The sequence below is a fragment of the Lynx rufus genome, unplaced genomic scaffold (genome assembly GCF_022079265.1).
Source record: "Lynx rufus isolate CCGP_SWC_20201006 ecotype Redwood Valley unplaced genomic scaffold, mLynRuf1.p SCAF_19, whole genome shotgun sequence".
Lineage (NCBI taxonomy): Eukaryota > Metazoa > Chordata > Mammalia > Carnivora > Felidae > Lynx > Lynx rufus.
The window spans coordinates 29,244,932-29,259,399 of record NW_025814833.1 but is presented as its reverse complement, the minus strand read 5'-3'; the positions used below and the strand labels follow the sequence as shown (position 1 = coordinate 29,259,399).

Below are 14,468 nucleotides of genomic sequence, written 5' to 3'. Positions count from 1 at the left end.
GGCGACAGTATCGCAGTGATTGTTTCATTTAATTTTGTCTTCCAAAAATCATGCTTACCTATGAAAGGTTGCCGGGCCGAGGGTATAAAGCACTCACATTTGAAGTCTCTGCCACATTAAGCATTGTTGTGTAGGTGGGGGGTTTCCTTTTGTCTCTTTGTCTTTGCCCCCGTGTCGTTCACCTTGTGTCTGTGCGACTTGTCACTCACTGATAGCCATCGGTGCTGGATTCATCTATTTATGCCAAAGGGTGTGAGTTTTACTCTTTGCGTATGAAAAAGAAATCCTTCATCAAATCTAAAAGGAAAAAAAACCTACTAAAATGCAACTGTTTTGTAATCTTGTATCTTGAGCATGATTGTTAATGTCTTCTTGAACCCACTGATGTAAAAGCACTTGGTGGCCTTTTAGGAGAAAACAAAGCATCACTTTGGGTGATTGATTAAGTTTAGCTTCATTCTAGACGTTTCTTTTTTTTTTTTAATGTCTATGTATTTATTTTGAGAGAGAGAGCAAGCAAGCAGGGGAGGTGCAGAGAGAGGGAGAGAGAGAGAGAGAATCTCAAGCAGGCTGTCAGTGTGGGCTCGAACCCACGAACGGGGAGATCATGACCTGAGCTGAAACCAAGAGGCAGACGCTTACCCTAGTGAGCCACCCAGGTGCCCCCATCCTAGACATTAATGTAGCATTCCAAGGGATTGGGATCCATGGTTAGTTGTCGGTTCTTGCTATAAGGTTGTGATGCAACATTCGCCATCACCTCATTTTTATTGCTGTTGAAAGATCAGTACCTGATGCGTCCACAGGTAAACAGCAGGTTGAAGTCCAGAGTAAGGTATTACATTAAATACCTTTTGTTGTCATAGGTCACAAACAGTTTAATCTTGGCAGTTTTACATGGCATTTATTACTATTTGGGTCCCTTTTATTTTGTCCTACGTAAATGGAATATAAAATTCCTTTTGAAAACAATATTTCTTTCTGACCATAGTACATGTTGTGAAGCTTGCTTTGATGGTTCTAGTATATTTATTCCCACTTTAGATGCTTCAGAAACATGTGTCCAGTGAACTGATTTCTTCAAGTTTCCATTTAGCCGAAAGGGGCAGCAGAGATTTTATAGAAAACACAGCCCCCAAGGAACTGTGACATTTATTTGGAAACAGTAACATAACTAACCATATGCTTATTTTCATATTCAATTTGGAGTAAAGGCTGTTACATTTTTTTAACAAATGTGTAAGTACTGTTAAAAATTATTCTAAGATGACTTCACATTTTCTGAAACAGTGATCTATATCTATCTATATGTAGATAGATAGATAGATAGATAGGTAGATAGATATAGTATTCATACCCCACATTTTGTTTCCTGGTTTGTATTTTCACTTTGTATTCATAAAATTCAGTTGTATCTCTTTCTTACAATTCTTTTAGGAACAGAATTAATGTAGTATTTTTTCTCCATACCAACCTACTCCCAGTCCCTAAACAAAGTATAGGCAGTGCCTCTGTTTCGTTGTAAGGTCTATTTGATTCACTGCGGCAGGAGAAATTTAGTTTTCCCTTTTTCTAGAGCCCCTGGAGTCATTTTGTGTTTGTTTGCTTTACTAAGCTGTCGCTTGGTTGGAAACTGAGCGTGTGTTGGGAAAATAAAACGGCTTGGTGACGAGCTGGAAAGGAGCTAGAGCAGGGACCCCAGCCAGCCACTCGTTTTGGCACGGCGAAAGGTGGCTCTTCCTCGCAAAACCTCTGGGGGCCCCAGGCTAGAGCTTCAGGGCCGTGGGTCTCTCTGTCCGTGAGGAGCGGATCTGGTGATGGGATTCGTGGTGAGGAATCAGGACGCTGTGGAAATCTGAGAGCCCAAAGCTTCCTCTAACTCTGCTCTTGTTTTCGGTCTGTTTCGCAAGAATTCCTCTTCCAGTACGTTCTGTTTTGGTTCCATAGGGGCAGTGCCAAGATCTAAGGAAGAGAAAACAGCTGGAGTTGCAGATACTTTCTGAACCTATTCAGGCGTGGGAAGGAGAGAGTATTAAAACCTTGGGGAATGTTCTGTTTATGTCACAAGTAATGGTGCAGTATGGAACATGTGAGGTAAGAGGTTTCACAGCTCAACGCCATTGCTGCCATCTTTCCTCTTGTTCTTCTTTGATTCGTTCGTCCGTCCGTCCAGGCCAGGTTGCTCGAACGTGCCAGGAAACCGAGTGCCTCTTCTTTGCCCCACACTCTGCTAGGTGCTGTGGGAGAGAGGAGGAGAGACCACGCGATGAGCCGTGCCTTAAAAACAGATGAAAACACAGGCTGCGGCCAGAAAACGAACCCAGCTAGTCAGTGTAGATGGTGCGCCTCAACAGTGGGTTGCACGGAAGCTCAGAGAAGGGAGAGAGCAAGGAGGCTGTGGAGAGGGGACTCGAGGAGGAGGGCCACGAAGGGAAAAGGCGAGCATGTCGTAAGGTAGAGGTCCTTCTTATCTCAGGAGAGAACAGGAGCGTGGCCTTTTGCTGCAGGAAGGCGAGGAAGCCGGTCTCTCGGGAGCAGAGGAAGTGTGTTGGGAGAGGGAAAGCCGTGGAGCGAGACCGAGTCAGGTTATGAGAACGCTGGGCGTCAGGCAAGAGTCGTTCGAATCCACCCAGCAGGCAACAAGGAACTGTTAGAGGCTCGAGTAGTAGAGAAACGGGAGCAAAGGGGTGTTTATGATACTTAACCTGACTACCACATACGTCAGGTAAACAGAAGGACCGGCTGGGTTGGCAAGTGAGCAGTACCCCCCCCCCCCCGCTTCCCCACGAAGCTGGTGGGGGCAGAAAATGAAACTTCGGGGCCAAATCTGAGCCCCATTTAGGAGGGAAAGCCGATAGGAAGCAGTGACGTATGGGCTGGAGGAGATGATGGCTGCCATCTTAGACCTGTTAACTTCCAAGTGACCGTGGGTCTCCAGGGGGAGATGTCTTGTGGGCGGCCATTAAAACAGTAGAGAAACGTGGGCGGGAGGTCAGAGTTAGAGGCAGGGAATTAGATGTCCCTGACAGATGTGCCTTCCTAGGAAGTAAGTATCCAGAGAGAAGCACGGAGGGCTGAGATGGAATAGGTCTTTTAGGAAGGGGGCAGTCCAGCGAGGGGGGAAGGTTGGTTATGTCACCTGGCCTGATTTATCGGCTGTTAGAATTGCCTTCCCCGTCCCCAGACATCTTCCTATACTCCCTGGCAGGTCTCTGTCAGAGATTCATTACTTTGGGTTAATAAGCAATCTCATTTAAGACGCAGATACCCTGGGGAAGGTTGGTGGGTGCTGCAGAAGGTTCAAAGGTCAAGCAGTATGGAGACCAAGAAGAAGCCATCGGATTTTGCTAGAAGGCAGTTATTGATGGCTCGGAGACAGCGGTGGGGCTGCAGTTAGGGAGGAATCAATGAGGAGAAAAATGAAGGCAGCAAGTCATTTGGCCATAAAATACCGAGAAACAGGGTACTGACATACCTCGGGAGATCCTGGGGGTTTGGTTCCAGAGCGGTCTCTCGGTGTGTATAAAAGTTATCTCCACGCTACGCAGTGGTTTATTAAGTGTGCAATGCCATGTAGTCTACCAAACGGGCCTACCTTAATCAAAAATCCTTTATTGCTACAAAATGCTAACCATCGTCTGAGCTTTCCGTGAGTCATAATCACTGATCGCAGATCCCCATAACAAATACAGTAATAATGAAAAAGCTTGAAATATGGCAACAATTACCCTAACGCGACAGACATGAAGCGAGCAAATGCTGCCGGAAGCACGGCACTTGCCCACCTGCTCCACGCAGGGATGCCACAGGCCTTCAGTCTGTTAAAGAACACGACTACCTGTGACGCGCAATGAAGTGAACCGCAAGAAAACAAGGCAGGCCTGTATTATATCGAAGGCGCCACGGGGGCCCGGGAAGGCCTGTTAGGACAGGAGATGTGCGTATGTTAAAGGCAAAAGAGGAAAAGCTCATTAAGCAGGCGACGCTGCTGGAAGGAGGAAGAAGAGATTAAGTGTCTGTAGAAGGGCATGGAGATAATTGGAGCTAACATGGCTGGACATGTAAGCCGAATGTAATTAAAAAAAATTTTTTTTAATGTTTATTTATTTTTGAAAGAGAGAGAGACAGACAGAGACAGGGAGACAGACACGGGGAGACACAGAATCCGAAGGAGGCTCCAGGCTCTGAGCTGTCAGCACAGAGTCCGATGCGGGGCTCGAACTCACGAACCGTGAGATCGTGACCTGAGCCACCCAGGCACCCCTGGATGTAATTTTTTCCGCATCTACTACATGTGCATCTGTTTGTAGAGTTCAGAGAAGCCCTCACGTGTAAAATCTCCCTTGGTGCCATTTTCAAAAGGTATTTATTTCTTTGTTTCACATGAGTACGATAGTTTTCATGTTCTTACTGATTAAAAGTAATTTTATGGATAAGATCTTAACACACATGCCAGAGCATAATACATTTCCTATTTCAGGCTTTCCTACCTGAAAGCCCCTTCTGTTTTGCTACTTTTCAGAGTAAAATCATTTTCATTTTGTGAACCTAGAGACTTGTGCTTTGGCTACAGCTTGCGTAGCAAGGCATTAACTGTGTGACTGCTCAGGCATACGTACTTGGGAAACAGGCACGTTATTTGTATTTAACCGTTATGTATAGGAAAAAGAGGGATAAACTGTGGCTTTATATTCACTTCGAAGTCGAATTCAACTAGTCTTGTGCTTTTAAGTTGGGTATCTTTTTTAAAAGGTCACTGTTCATGTTTCGTTGCCTTATATAAGCCCTGTGATATACGACAGTGACTCCACAAATTCTTAACAAACAAAATGTCCACTTTCTGTCCTCCACTTAATATTTTCCGTTTCACTTTAGGAAAAAGAGGAGCGGTACCTCATGTTGTTTTCAAGTGTCTTGATAATGTTATCCGCAAGTCCTCGGATGAGTGGCTTTATCTATCAGGTCAGTAGATTTCATATAAAACAAACAGCAGGACCCAGAATGAAAACAGGTTTGCATCCCGTTGCAATATCTGTTCTATGGCACTAAAAGCTCCAGCCAGAAAATGCAGAATGTTCCGACCCTTTGTTGTAATTATACAGCTTATAAGAGCAGATGTTCCTTAGATGGAAAACCTTTGTATTGCTGTAATGAGTTTATCTTGAACGTCCATCGTGCTGGCTGTGAGCTAGGTTACGAATGGTCCGATAGAAGTCCTTCCACTCGTTGGGAAATTAAACTTCCTTCAGTCCGCTCCCCAAATATGGAGTGCTATAAGTTACTGTTGCTTATTATAGCTGGCCTAGCAATGACTAATGTTCATGAAACTGGAAAAAAAATTTTTTTTTGAATCTTTACTCTGTTGACTGATTCTCCAGAAAATGTGTTAGAAAACAAGTAAGCCTGTTTGTAAATCCTCACCGTATGGTTTAGGATGTGTTAGCAAAACACAAGCCACATTGCCCCCTTGCTTTCTCGTCTGATCACATTTGAAAGCAGGGAAGCATGCAGGCCAGAGAAATATGTCGAGCCCTGAATCAGCAGTGATTTCCGAGAGGGTCAGAAAATCTAATAGACATAAGCCGGGGCACATCTAACCACAGAACTGATGGGAATGTTCCTTTTCTGATAGGGAAAAATACCAGTCGCGGGAATCGTGGTGACCAGATTAGATGAAATCGAAGGAAATGACTACACATTTGAAATCACAGGTAGGCACTCTTGTCTTTTTCAAGTAGCTACTTGAAATCCTTTTTGGAATGAAGTGGGATTCGAGTAAGTAAAAGCTATTATTTTCTGCTCTAAGTCCGTGAGCAAGTTTTACCTGGCCACAGCAAGGTGTCTTCCATTTTCTGGGATAATTAGGGTCCGGCGATAGAAGCAAGTCTCCTGGCCACTCAAAAGCCTCAGCGTGGCCATTGGTTTCAATCTTTTCTTGCGTCGGAGCTACTTGTTAGAACTAACAGAATGGACTGATGTAGAGGCACAAATTGAGCAGGCCTGGTAAGGCCTGACCTTTTGGCCTACGGTCCCTTTTGCCAGGCCCGTGTGACTTCCACGTGACGGTTGCGCTCTGCACCGAGAGGGCGCAGCAGCTCACGCTGGGATGGTGGCCCCGGGCCTTACCCCCTTCGTTCCCCAGTAGAGAGCCTGAGATCGGATGTTGGCCTTGCTTCAGCAGGGGTTTCAACAGGGGTTATCTCATCGGTGTGGACACTCATGGAAACAGACACCCCAGCCTTAGTTGCTCGACGTGTGTTCATGAATGAGGTGAACTCAAGGCCCTCCGTGTCTTTTGTCTCCAAATGCTCCCAATGGGGCAATGCAGGTAACCTAGTAGAGAGGACTGTGGTCCATTGCAACAACAGCCAGGACTTCCAGGAATGGCTGGAGCAGCTGTGCAGACTGATCAGGGGACCTGCCTCTTGCAGCTCGTTATCCAAAACATCGTCGTCGTCTTCTGGTGCTCATTCCGTAAGTTGTCCACTTGTGCGGTCCGGGGACTCCTGAGTCTCTCGTCACACCTGCCTGCAGAGGACTTACAAGAAGCAGTGAGCATGCCCTTAGTCTTTGGGTTGTCTATATTCGTAGGTCTTGAAGTACAGTTAAACCTCACTAATTCTGATTACTTGTGGAGGGAGGTCCATCCAAATTAATGAGAGGTTTTACGTAGAGGTGTGCGGCTTTGTCGGACGGCGTTGAGGAGCTCCCGCCAACTGCCCGCAAAGTTTTGTCTAATCAGAAGTCCCACTGAGATGTTTTAGCGGTAAACGAGATTTATTTATTTTTTTTCGCTTTTTTTTTATTACGTATGGTTTATTGTCAAATCGGTTTCCATACAGCACCCAGTGCTCATCCCAACGGGTTAATTAGCAGCCGTTATTCTCCTATTCGTTGTGTGCTGAGTCAAAAAACAGATAGTTTACCTGCCCAAGTACTTCACCATCTCCACGTAATCTCATTTAGGCTACCACATTCACCGGGCAACCTTCAAGGGTAAACTTGCAGCCGCTGCCTTCTTCCAAGTCATCACGAATTTGGAATTCCTGGACTTGGAATTGATGAGATTTTACTGTACTTGTTGAGTGAGAGCGAAGATTGCAGTGCTGTTAACACTCCAACCGGTGATGCCAAAATTCCAGTCTCAGGCACTGTGCGATGTGGTGGGAAGAACAAGGGCTCCGGCATCAGATCTGAGGTCAAATCTTGGCTTTGTCAATTGCCAGCTAGTTAGTTACTTCACTTCGCTAAGGTTTGTCGTAGGCAGTTCTGCTGAGATAACCTATTTCAGCACCTGATAGAGTGCCAAGCGCCCGACTGAAGCCATCCAGTGCTGACTCCACTCTCCTCTCTTATGAAGGAAAGCCACCCCTGACTTTAGTGAATCAAATTCCAGAAGAGAGAGGGAAGACAGGCCCGTAGGATGTTGAGTCGATTTTGTGCCGTTCCCTAGAGACCCCATCATCTGGACTTTTGTTTTCCCACCTTTCCTTTCCTGTGGTTGGCTTTGCTGATCCAATGAAACTATTGTTCTCTTGCCACGCGGCACAAGGTCGGGTTCAGGTGGCAGATCGCCAGCATCTCATCAGACATTTTCCCAGTCTTTTAGCTCTACCGGACAGCCCCGAGGACCCTTGGAGCCTCCTCAAATTATAAAACCGTGGAGTTTAAGTTGTCTACGACCCGCACCTCCACTTAGACCATCAGCAGCACTAGGTTATAAAGAGGTAATTTTGCTACCTATGGTATAAAATGTGTCTGTCAAGCTAATGTCACAGCTTATTCCGAAGAGTTCTGTGGGGATGTGCTAGAATTTATGCTAGGTGATACATGTCAGTCAGTCGTGAATCGTTAGACTCGGGGATGTTTTTATTTCTTAATTTTCCATTTCCCCATTGTCCCTGTGCAAATATTTATCCAGAAGGGTTTATGTGCACTGCCTGGGTTCCCCGGTCCCTTCCTGATAATTGTATATAATGTCCACACGTCTTAAACAGAAGCCACTTCCTTGGAGTTCAGTTTGCGACCAAGCAGACCCAGTTCTGCATTTTGGATCATTTAGATCTATTAAAGCCAAATCAGGAAAGTCTTATGGGACCAAGGCATAAGTCTGAACTATGAGAGTCTGGACCTTCTGCTGCAGTTGGAAAGGGAAAAGAATTTAATGAAAAGAATGTCTTTTCAAGTGAGGCTTCTAAGCAACATTGGATATTTGGGTAGTGTGGGGACTTCAAGGTTCTTTCTATTTTTTTCCTCAAAGTCGCAGTCAGGAAATGTCAGTCACTGGCTTCTGTAACTGTGTGGAGTGTTAGTTTTTCCATCCAAATGGTGTTTTGTTTTGTTTTGTTTCCCTAAGATGTTAATCATCATTTCAGCTTTCAGTAAAGAGCCTCATTTATAAGTAACTGTTCTTTAACTAGGTCTTCCTGAGTGAAGGTTTAAGATCGTGGCGGTTATGAGACGCATCTTAGAATTAGGGAGCAAAGACCGCATATATTGCCATATCGACTGTGTGTTTTGATGCGCGACACAGATTTAGCTCAATCTCAAGTTTGTTTTGATTTCAAACACTGTGCTACTGTCTCGATTAATTGTTGCCTCCGAGTGCGGTAAAAATAGAGCGGTATTGACACCGGAGGAATTTTTGATCGTTTCAACTGGGCATGACAGGAGAAATAATGTTTGAGCTGAATCCTTATTATGTACCTCTGTTCAGAATTGGGCCAGGAAACAGTCCCACAGGTTTGCTGTGGAAATCGACCCGGGAAAATCGTAGTTATCTGGGTCCCCTTTTTAACGATCGCTATTTTGTAATTGTCAGTTCCTAAGTTCGAATTCAGGTGAGCCTTGAAGGGTCCAGTTAACTTAATCCTTCGCAGAACTAATCCATTAAAACTAAGGCATGATCACGTTGTTTCTGCTGGGAGAAGAGAGCTATTAATATACTCTTACCGTATAGTGTGTATTTCAGTTATTTTCAGTATTTGTTATTCTGCACAGAACTGTATTCCTTGGGCTTTCGCATGACAATATTGCATCTGAGACTAATGCAGGAAACATGATGATGTTCTGTGTAATTGATGATGACACTAACATTTGACTGTTGTTTTAGAATTACTGATAAATGGATTTGATCATTATAACCATCGACCTCTCACGCTCATTTTCTCTTTCTTTACATATTCACTTTAGAGGATGTCTTATATCTTAAAGGTAAGGGTAGAACAATATCTTTGGCTTACAGTGGCCTCATAATGCTGTGCTGTCACCTCTGATGAATGAAGCTTTTCCTTTATGCTTGTTTTGTCCCTTGTTCTCATTGGTGGCTAAAGTACGAAGATGCAGTTCTGACATGTAAGTACTTTCTTCAGAAAGCAGCCTCTTGTGAAATCCACATGAAAATGTTGTCTTAGACGCCTTGAAAATGCCTGTTTTCCTTGTGTCTTTTTGGTAAACCCTCTTTTTCCGATCCTTTTTGTCACATGTGAGTTTTCCATGTCCGTTTTCAAGTCTAAGTGGGTCGCTGTGGCTAAGCGGAAGAAATTAAATTCTTTTGTCCCATATATTTTAAGGTACTAATTATGACCCACCCATCACGTATATACCTTGCATGGGACATTGGGATAAGACGGTCACTAGGGTCTGAGATTCTCATCTCTTTGTTTGGATACCTGATAATGAGCACCGGTTACTTATCCGGCAAAAGCAAATTCAGTAATCCGTGGCTCTTTTATCTGCTAATTAAAAATACGGCTTTCTGTATGTACATTTAAGCTTCGGTCTACACCCATCGCTCCTGACGCCAAATTATTTATCAGGACATCCCTCATTTGGCTCTTCTCTCTGAGTTCAGGGAAATTATTTGGTCCCTTAATTTTCCCATCTGACAAATGGAAATTAATATTCTTCTTTGTGGGACTGTCGCTAAGGAAAATGTATTTAAAAAGCTTTGAAGCTCCTTGAAAAGCAGTATGTACCATATTAGTATTTACAACTGTTACTTGATTCCCTGGAAACTGTATCAGCGAGGACTATAAACCAAGTTAGGAATGCGGTTGTTTCCCTAGGATCTACACCCACTATTTTCTCTGCACACGGCACCCGTCCCTATGGCGATTGAGAGGCCAGTGTCACTGCCTCTGTTTTATGGAAGCTTTTAGAGTTTCTTGGAGCCACTTTTTATTGTGTACATTATTAAACTTTGATGCCCTTTTGGGACTGTCAAAATAAGAGAGAGCCATTCGGTTTCATTTCATTTGCTCTTTTTAATTTGTCTTGGGGGGAGAATTTTAATTCCTAAACAAACCTCTGTCCTTACAGGAGTCTAGTAAAAGCCCCAAAACGATGAAGAAGTTTCTTCATAAAAGAAAGACGGAAAGAAAGCCATCGGAGGAGGAGTATGTGATTCGGAAAAGTATGTGTTTTGTACTTTTGGAAGGTCGGTTATGGATGAACTAGCGGAAGGATTCTTTTGAAAGCAGATGATTAGAGCAGTTTGTCCTCCGTACCCCCTGTTTCATGAAGAAAAAAAATGCATGCATTCAAGGGTTTGGTCACCTCTAAGATTTTTGAGTCAGCTGCCGCCTGTATGATTTCGTTTCGAATATCTTGCCCCGCCTGGTTGAGAACCACTAAAGGGACCTGTTTGCTACGGATACATTTTTTCCCTTAGTTTCTGATGCCCAAGATATTTTCCTCTACCAGGATACACTAAATAGACCTGAAGGCTGAAATCCTTCTGGAAGGTTAATGCTCAGTGACGTTCTCTGAGTTAGCCGAGGAGTCGGGCAGCTGCTGCATAGAAGCAGCTGGATTCAGAGTCAGGCTGTGGCTGGGAACGAGGTCCTTTGGGACACGCATGAAGGAGTAAGTGATGTGTCACCAAGGGGTGACGGATCTGTGCGTCCCGGCCAAACATACAGTCTGGAAAGATCTGCTGGACTCCAGCTTCTGCATCTACCCCACCCCACCCCCCACCGGGATGTGCGCATCCGCCGCCCCGCTAGCTAGCAGGGTTTCGCCCTCCAGTCATTTCAAGAATGAGTTGGAGGAGGAGAGGCAGGAGGGGGAATCAATGACTCTGCTGGCTGGTTGGAAAAACGGGTGAGGTCTATGGGGGAAAGCTTCCCAGAGAAGGGAAGCCTTGAAGTTTGAGGGAGAGGCGGGTTGTGGTATATATCGGATGAGAACTGAGGCTAGGGCTGTCATTGCGGCCTCTAAGAGTCTAGTAAAAGCCCCAGGGCCGCCTGGGTGGCTCAGTCGGTTAAGCGTCCGACTTCAGCTCAGGTTGTGATCTTGAGGTTCATGAGTTCGAGCCCCGCGTCGGACTCTGTGCTGACAACGTGGAGGGGACTCTGTCTTCCTCTCTCTCTCTCTGCCCCTTCCCCGCTCTCTCTCTCTCTCTCTCTCTCTCACACACACACACACACACACACACTCTCTCTCTCTCTCTCTCTCTCAAAATAAACTTAAAACCAAAAGCCCCAAAGTGATGAGGACATTTCTTCAGGAAAGAAAACTGGAAAGAAAGCCACTGGGGGAGGAAGCTTTCCAGTCAGGGAGGCCAGTCCCTAGCAGTTGAGTGCAGTGCATGATTCTGAGGGTCCAGGGGCGTAGATGTCTCTGCAAACTCATTGGTAATTAAATCTCACAGGTACGGCTGCTCTGGAAGAAGATGCTCAGATCCTGAAAGTGATCGAAGCCTACTGCACCAGCGCAAACTTTCAACAAGGCCATGGCTCAAGTAGGTTCCCCCAAACCACTTTCTCTAATGAGCCCCGTTTCTTCTTTACTGCTCGGCGCCTCTTTGAAGAAGAGAAAAGCAGCCCAGCTGGGTTGCAGGGCGTGGAGAGCAGGTGACTTCGTGCCGAGGAGCAGCGAGCAGAAGAGCAGAACTGCATCTTTCCGATAAGGGGCTTTTAGCTGCCCGGCGGTTTGTTTACGCAGTGTTTTCTTTTCACCCGGAGAGAAAGAGACACGCAAGAGTAAAAAAGCTGGAGGTGATAGAAATGAAAACAAAAGAAGTTTTTTAAAAAGTCATTCTCCTTTGAAGTACGCAGATGCCTTCACCAGCACTAGTTAGGAATTAAAGAACCCAGAGAGTTCCTGTGTCTGTGAACTGATGCTAATCTCTTCTCATGGGCAGATTTGGAAAGGAAGTCACAATACTATCTCCGATCAGCTGCATATTTAAGCGAACAGTGCTTCACCAAGCTCAAGTTTCAAAGTTGCTCTGAAATTCTGGAAATGTAGCTGCTTAGCCGGGGCTGTTTGGAATGGGTGCAATTTACAGGGAGCTATTGGGGGAGGGTAATCCCCCCCTCCCCGCACCCCTCCCCCCAGCAACTTTCAGGCACCAAAGGAAAGCAAGCGGATGTTTTCTGATTGATCCTTGAGCTTTTTTTTTTTTTTTTCCAAACCGAGTCACATAGACACGAGTCTTCCGTGACTATAGGCGTTCAGGGGACCACAAGTGAGGTGTCTGCTGTCTGCATTTGCCTAAGACACGAGTGCTCCGTAACACAGCCACTGCCCAATCACTTGGGTGGGGGGGGAGGGGATCAGTTTGGTGGGTTGCCTTGACCGATGCCTTCAGAGTAACTTGTCCCTAAGGCTGGCAGGAGGAAGATGTTTGATGTCGAACTTGACACGTTTGACGGTGAAGGGAGGACTGTCACACCATGTAGTTCACAGACAAATCCTGGCTGTGGCCTTGGGCGTGGCCAGCTCTGAGAACAAGTTTTGAGGAGGCAGGAAAGGAAAGGGAGAGCAATGTCTGTCGTGAAAACTAGGAAAGCGAGGGGGACAGGGAGGCCCCAGAAGAAGCCTCCCTCGTGCAAAACCTGACCTCACCTGCTCCCCGAACCCGCTCTCGTCATGTCGACAGTGTCTGTAGATGTGTCACAGGGGCAGGCAGGTGTTATGGCCTAAAGAGTCACGTTTCCGCCCCTCCTGCCCAGCCTGCCCCTGACACGTGGCAAGCGTCTAGTATCATGGTGACCTCCCATCCTCTGTCCCTCTCCGGCCAGAAGTCGTGCTTCCCTGGAAACGACTGCTGTTGTTTCCTGCTGCATTTAACCGATCAGTCAGTCGGTCTGCTGTCTCCTTATTAGGCACCTACCAAGCGCTGGGCCCCGTGGAAGGCAGACACAGGGCCACCTCAGCAAAGGGGAGGCAGTGAGCACTCACAACTTGAAGGAATTAGGCTTCGAAGAGAGGACGCCAGTGGCTCAGGGAGACTGAAGTTTAAGGGCTTGAGCTCTGAAAGGAAGGATCCGGAAGTGAGGGGGAGGTTGGACATACAGGAGAGCTGTTTGGCCAGGTCCCTTGTCTGTTCCGTCACCTCTTCTGTCCCAGAGCCTCGAGGCAGTCTGAGCAGAGCCCTAAGGATGCCCACATCTTTGAGCTGATGTGATAATCCCCAACCCCCGCTCTACCCTTGACCAAAATGGCCTTGACTGACTGAACGCACCCCGCCCCGGCCCCCCGCTTCGAGACTGAATCGGTGCATTTGGCCGTTTCCTCAGTCGGGAAGGTGTAGTCACCAAATGTTGGGTGACTGCTCTCTGGGGTGCAAGGCAGCAGCATGCCATCCACAAAGACCCCTCGATGACGACAGTGGAAGGGGCCAACACCTAGAATAGTCTCCAGTAACTGTCCCCTTTCCGCCCTCTCTCAATCCTTGTTTGTAGGTGCTCGCAAAGATTCGCTTCCACAGGTCTTACTCCCCGAGGAAGAGAAGCTCATCATTGAAGAAACCAGGAGCAACGGCCAGACCATCATTGAAGAGAAGTGAGTAGAGCAGGCTGCTGTTTCTGATCTGTCTGGGGGCCAGAAAGAAGGTTCTGGCAGGGCAGTGGGTCTCTTGCAAAGCCTGCACTGAAGGATAGTCCGTCCTTCTCCGGGAATATAGCCCTCTTTGCTCTCATGCAGTTGGGAGCGGTGGGAGGGCTGCCCCCCCCCCAACAAAGGGAAGGGGGAAAGGGAGGCCAAGCGGCCAGAACTCTCTGCTTGGTGGCTGCCCCTGGGATCAGGTCCCTCATACGGTACGGTGCTTCAGGGCACACAAGAATAGCACTCTAGATGAAACTAGATGGTGCCGGGGAAGGCCACAGCACCAATTTCCTTGCCCACGTGGATGCTTCTCATGCATACTGAGTCAAACACTGGACTTTCACATACTTGACCTATTTAGAATCCTACAGAAACCCAGTGAGATAAGCTTTATGTTCACCACTTCTATAGGAGAGGAAGCTGGGGTTCAGGGAGATGATGTCCCTGGTCTACCTTTGCACAGTAGGGACGGTGACCTAATGGGCGAGAAGCAGGTTAAGTACCCATGGGCTCATAAAATAAACACAAAGTGGCCAGCCAAATGGTTTGTTTAAACTGGAGTCGTTTCTGAAGTCAGGCCTAAATTTGCCTAGGACAGCATATTTCAAAGTGCTTGACATCGTTGATGTGTTTTT

General features: G+C 46.4%; 1 protein-coding gene across 3 annotated transcripts in view; it reads left to right on the top strand.

Moving 5' to 3' along the window:
* The window catches only part of ARHGEF6 (Rac/Cdc42 guanine nucleotide exchange factor 6), a 100,254-nt gene that overhangs the window by 81,737 nt on the left and 4,049 nt on the right, over window positions 1-14,468 (top strand). For 2 of the 3 annotated variants that reach the window (XM_047082026.1, XM_047082028.1), the window contains 9 exons: window positions 1,948-2,094; window positions 4,876-4,962; window positions 5,633-5,711; window positions 6,329-6,474; window positions 7,602-7,727; window positions 9,193-9,213; window positions 10,321-10,414; window positions 11,654-11,743; window positions 13,692-13,791. In XM_047082026.1, coding sequence (XP_046937982.1) covers window positions 1,948-2,094; window positions 4,876-4,962; window positions 5,633-5,711; window positions 6,329-6,474; window positions 7,602-7,727; window positions 9,193-9,213; window positions 10,321-10,414; window positions 11,654-11,743; window positions 13,692-13,791 — 890 coding nt within the window. The remainder of the gene's footprint in view (window positions 1-1,947; window positions 2,095-4,875; window positions 4,963-5,632; window positions 5,712-6,328; window positions 6,475-7,601; window positions 7,728-9,192; window positions 9,214-10,320; window positions 10,415-11,653; window positions 11,744-13,691; window positions 13,792-14,468) is intronic. The other variant, XM_047082027.1, reaches the window with a different exon arrangement.